General features: G+C 42.1%; 1 protein-coding gene across 1 annotated transcript; it reads right to left on the reverse strand.

Annotated features, from left to right (window-relative positions):
• Positions 1–979: 979 nt before the first annotated feature.
• On the reverse strand, positions 980–5,769 carry LOC124625576. Its single transcript, XM_047149181.1, has 3 exons — positions 5,742–5,769; positions 2,056–2,403; positions 980–1,340 (listed from the first exon to the last, which is right to left on the reverse strand). The coding sequence occupies exons 1-3, from the start codon at positions 5,745–5,747 to the stop codon at positions 1,065–1,067; spliced, it is 630 nt and encodes a 209-aa protein (XP_047005137.1). The 5' UTR covers positions 5,748–5,769; the 3' UTR covers positions 980–1,064.
• Positions 5,770–6,000: the final 231 nt, after the last annotated feature.

Below are 6,000 nucleotides of genomic sequence, written 5' to 3' on the forward strand. Positions count from 1 at the left end.
TATTAACACTACTGCTTCTTTTCTCTTCGATGTTTAATTTTCATATATGGTACATCAATGTTTCTCTAGGCATCCACATATGCACAGGCTTATATTTCTCCTCTAGCTATTCCTGCTTTGCTACTTAGATTTTCTTCCTTTTAGACATATGTAGCCAGTTTTGGTTGTTTATCCATCTACTGTAATTCTAACCGCTTTTTTATTCAATGCTTGTTGAATGCTGCCTTCAAAATTAGCAACAATCATTAGTTATTTCAGTTGACGTGTCCCACTTGCTTAATGATCTACTTTTCCCTGCAGTTCATAATGAGTATGTTATGGTCAGACTTAGTGTCTGCTTTTGAAACTCTTTACCACTTTAAAGATTTATTTCATCAACTCTTATCATTTTGTTTTTTACAGAAATTATCTGATGTCTGCATGTGTAGAGATTTACGTGATTTTTAAATAAAGTATTTTGAAGTTATTATGTTGTACACTGTACAATACTATAACAGAAGGCTTTCCAATCCATTTCTTCCTGTCTCACCATGTTGTTATACATCTCCTTCTTTTCATTTTCTTACTGTATAATTTCAGTCCCAGATAAAATTACAGTTTTCCTCTTCATGAACAGAAAAGCTACTTCTCTGTCATTATTCATTCTTTAAATGCCTTCATCGTCAGAAAATAGTTCTTACACAGAAAAATATATTTTTACATGTTCCCATCAAAGAGATGTTTGACTTGTTCTACATTGTCAGGTAACTAATCGTTGGTCTACACAGTTGGAGACACTGCACGGTGCCTTATGTGGCAGGTAGCATGTTACATTCACAGTACGTAACAACTGTAGTTATCACTACAGGACCATATGCCTTGGAAGGTAAAGCACTGATAACATAGTTTATTAAACAAAAACTTTGCAGCTGGTAAAAAACATTTAATATAAATTGCAGATCTTACAACAGTAGTCAACAACAAACTAACATATGAAAAGAAGTATTGTAATGAAGCGATTTGTCTGTCATGGTTATCATATTGAAAACGATGTCGTGTTGTTGAATTACAATACACGAAGAAGACTAGCTGATGCGCACGAGCTCAGGTTGTTTGTAAGAGTAGATGGGAGCGCCAGCAGGATGCAGGTCCTGGTACTGGAAGCGCGCCAGGTAGCCGGGGGTGAGCGCTGGCTGCTGCAGGGCAGACAGTTCACTGGAGGCGGCGCGCTGCTGCTGCTTGGGGGCGGCGGAGATGGGGGCGGGACCGTGGGCGTAGGCGATGCGCTGCAGGCGGCCGTCTGGCTGCAGCACGTAGTACACGCCGCTTTCCTCCGCCTCACGCAGCTCCGCCTTGCCGTACTGTGGGCAAAGGAAGCAACGTTATTGTAAGGTGACAGAATGAATGACCAAATGTACACTATATTCAAAAGGTCACTCTGCGAAGGTAATTTGGCGATTATGTACTGAATTTCACATTTGTTTAATATTTCATTTCTGGTCAGCGGTTATAAAGAGGTCACTAACTGAATTGGACTGTTTCATTATTGTATGAATAAAAAAAAGTCTACACCATGTTTTATTGAATTGTTATGACCTGTTCGACCGAATAGAAAACAGGACTGTTGCTACTGTTATCATGAGGTGGTCTGCCACTGCAAGGATCTCCACAAGCTGAAATCAGTGATATAAACAACCACGTATTTTAGTTTTAAATTTCAAGGTGTGCCTGTTCGACAGAAAGCAGTCATATGAAACGTTATATTGGCTGCCTAGTTCTACGCCTACATCTACGTTTACTATCGCACTGTCTTTTATCTGGTATTCGCGATCCTGGTGCGAAACCTGCGTTGGAGGCAGCAGAATCGTTCTACAATCAACCAGAAATGCTGATTCTCTGAATGTTCTCAATCGTATTTTCCCCCATAGAACGTCGGCTTACCTCTAGCGATCTCTAATTGAATTCACGGAACATTTCATAATACTTGCATGTGGATGTGATGAAAATTTAACACAAAGTGGATTGCTGAGAATTTAATGCAGTTTGGTTACACGGCCCTTGCCCTAATATACTTACGTTGTAAGGAGCCTCAGTAGTGGTGGTGGCAGCCTCAGTGGTTGTGGGGGCGGAGGTAGTGAACGTAGGCAGGTGGTAGGAGTCTGTGAGGCGGGAGAAGTCCTGTGCAGGGATGAAGAACTGTGGGCGGAAGCTGGCTGCAGAAAATCCAGAGGCTGGCTGTGGGGCCGCGAATGACGGCTGCGCCTGCGACTGGGCGAAGGCCTGTGGTTGCTGCTGCTGCTTCTGCTGCGCCTGGAGACGCTGAGGCTGGCTCGGCAGCTGGCGGGATGGCGCGCCGTAGCTGGTGGAGGGCGCTTCGCCCACGGCCATCGCCGCCAGCGACGCCAAGGCGAATACCAGTAGGGCCTGCAAGAGGCGATGGTGAATAGGTAGTAACCAACTAGGACTTTTGTATAAGTGACAGTCAAATGAAAACTTTTGTGGGCTTGCCGACATATTGCCAAGGTTGTTTCGACTATGCCGGGAAGCCTAACACAATCTCCATAGAGTCCAGATGCCCTCTCTTTCCCCCATGCAACTTACATATTTTTGAAGCCCTGAAGAAAGACAAGCGTGACTGGTGATTTGCTTTGGACGTAGTGGTGCATGCCCAGGAATAGTCCTGTTTCCGTATGCTAGGGTAGACTTCTTTTCGTGAAGGCACTGACTGTGTTGTCTCACAGAGGGACAAAACTTTTAACAGTTACAGGGATTACATTTCAGACAATAAAAGGATCACTTTGTTTTTCTCTCCTGCCTCAGTTTCATTTGACTGCCCATGACACAGATTAGTTTAAGACCGTACAGTGCCACATACTACTTTTCCTAAAGAGTACGTTATCTTGATTAGTGATTGGAGACCAATTTCTACAAGCGATTATCCAGGTCGAAAATGAATGTATGACTCATTTGCTTTTGATATTATTAATGTTTTTCTAATGACAAACATTTTAAAGTAATTGAAATTGTTCAAATATGCCTGTATGAAAATAACATTCAGTGCTTTGGAACAATTACAGGTAACCCCGATATGAGAGAATGGTTAGCACAGATTAGGTTGTTGGTCACAATTAATCTATGTTAATCCTTGTGATTATTGTTAATTGAACGTCTTCAGTCGTAGCATAGTTTTCATAATAAGATGTTTTATGATAATTACATAATTAATCAGTCTTGTTTTAATATTACTGACGTATTGATTCTTTCGCAAAATTTTTATGGTTTCTTGAGCGTTTTTTGTGAATGTTCTCGTACAAGGAAATAACTACATCTGTATACACTGATGCAACTGTATATAATGATATAACAAATCTGTGTGTATGTGACTGTTAAGTTCCAGAAGACAGTTATTGTCGAATAAAGGTGAAGGAATGCTAAATGTCAAGAAACCAGATGGTTATCGCTCTAAACTCGAATCGGGACTCATCACTGAAGACAGTTCAGCTCCAGTTAGTGACATTCCAGGACAAAGGCGTGTCAGAAGGCCGCCCAGACAGCGGTGGGATACCAGCCTCTCACCCACCATACGTCCCGACAACCATGCGTGATGATCTGACGTGTCATGTCTGTCCGTAGGAGGTCTCCTTTGGTTGTCATCCACTGCAGCCTCATGCCACAGCGGTACGTCGACGAGTTTCTACGCCCCCTTTTCTTGGCCTTCTTGGCAGGCCATCCTGAGGCTGTATTTCGGCAAGATAATGCAAACCCGAACACAGCGAGAGTTTCTACTGCTTGTCTTCGTCCTTGCCAAACTTTGTCATGACCACCGTGGTCGCCAGATACCTCCCTACTTGAGAAGCATTACGGACAAAGTTTTCCAGTTACCTCGGGATTTTGACGATCTAACGCTCCAGTTCGACAGAACTGGCACGATTTTCCTCAGCAGGACATCCACCAACTCAGTAAAAGCCAAGCTGAAAAACTACTTGCATAGGGGCCAGAAGAGAACCAGCGCATTGTTGACTTGCTGAATTTGATTCAAGCTCTTTCTCTTCAAGAAATCATAAAATGTTTTTCGGCAATTGTAATCATTTGTTCTTTTGTTTTCCCACCCATGCGGGCAATTACTCCGTGGTGAGTCATTTCCTTTTTAATAAGAGTGTAAGACTTGCCACTATGCCGAAAGACTATGCCGAGAATAGTCTCAAGTGACTCCGGAAAAATCACAAAATATGTTGTTTGGTACGTCCCGATAGCTAGTTCCTCCTTAGCTTCTAAATGCGGTAAGTCATCTCAATCCGTTCAGTGTTGTTGCTTTCAGAAACAGTGACTGACTGGTCCTACACTGTAACAGTTTGTTTTAACGCCTTTACGAAAATAGTCGACAACAAAAACAGCTTCGCATAACCTACTTCTCCCAGCCCATTGTGAGATGCAATGTGGTAAATATGCATGCCATCACTACGAATCACTGTTTTCTACCAAGGCAACTGAATAGCCAAAGAGAGCTTCCATTATCTTATACCCCCCTATAATAACTGTAAGCTAGTTAGACATGAGGATTCATGTAGCTCACACCGATTTTCACCTTACCCCTCTCGGGACAAATATCTAAAGTAATACTATGAACGTTCAACATATTCCGTTGACGGAGCCGTTGATAATCTAAAGTGTGTGTGTAAAGCACGATATCAGTTGCTTTTTAGTTGTTTTTGATTTTTTGTATCCTGCTTTTATGTGTCATTTGTGACATCATATAGTCGCAAACAGTTGTTATCCGAGTAAGTTCAATGTGGCATGTTGCTACTGAAACGTTTTTGACATGTGCCAGTGAACTTCGTAAGTGCCTTACGATGTCGATCAACGTGATAGGTGCTAAAAATTGAAGATTGTTTTGAACAACATATAAGATGGTACTTTACATATAGTTTAAAACTCACAAAATCTTTTTGTACAGAACTAATTACCAAAAATTGAAAGTTAAGAACCATGATATGTTTGGTGCAATGATTTACCCAAAAGCAAGAAGTAAAATAAATTAGAGAAACGCGTGACACTCCTTGGGATGATTCTCGAAATCACGTACAGCGAATAATGTGGCGATTAAGAATATTAAGTTCAAGGGCACATCAAACTTTTCACTAGCCTATTTTATCACGTACTTTCAGACAAAATATTTCGTAAGACAATTGGTAGGTTACTCTAACTTTTATTAATTTTCAGATTTTGTTCAGGAACCATGCTTTCTACAATATACAATTTACTCAATTTAGTATCTAATCCGAACAAACCTTTTTGAAAGTTAAATATGAATCTCATGCAACTTTTGTGTGCAAAATAACTGTGCTTCGAGGAGTTGACCTTATCGTCACGACATTTACATAGCTAAAACTAACGAAACCAACGGTTCGTGAAATACTTCAGTTTTACCTCAAATTATTAATCAAATATTTCTTAATTACACTGTTTACTTAGAGATTTTATTTTCAGGCTTCAGGCTCATCAGTTTCATATCTTATTTGTCCATTTCCCACTCCTCGTTTGTCTATGAAAATTCAGACAAGATCCATTGTATGGGTTCTAGGGTGTCTTCTAGCCACGCCGTACACGAATTTGACCAAAAGGTCCCAAAGACAAATGTCACTCATTGCAAAGAAGACGTTAGGAGTAATCCCGTCGACGAGAAGGCCATTACAGACAGGCATAGACCCGAAGAAGACAACTCCAGTGGTGGGAAACGATAATCGCCGAGGCACACCACTCACCTGCATGCTGCTCGATGCACCTGTTGCGTCTGCTGGAATGGACGAATGTGGTGCCGGAGAGCAGCGCGGGGTGGCTTTTATACGGAACTGAGCTGCTTGGCGGCTCTGCCAACATGACGTCGCAGGTGAGCTCCCCGTTCGCGTCCGTCAGCGGTAAGTTGCGCGACCACGGGTCACGGCCGCGATGCCCCACCCACCTCGCTCTCTCTCTTGGCCGTGCTGCACATCAATACTGTTGCTTCCACCTCACTGATTGTTA

The sequence above is a fragment of the Schistocerca americana genome, chromosome 1, assembly GCF_021461395.2.
Source record: "Schistocerca americana isolate TAMUIC-IGC-003095 chromosome 1, iqSchAmer2.1, whole genome shotgun sequence".
Lineage (NCBI taxonomy): Eukaryota > Metazoa > Arthropoda > Insecta > Orthoptera > Acrididae > Schistocerca > Schistocerca americana.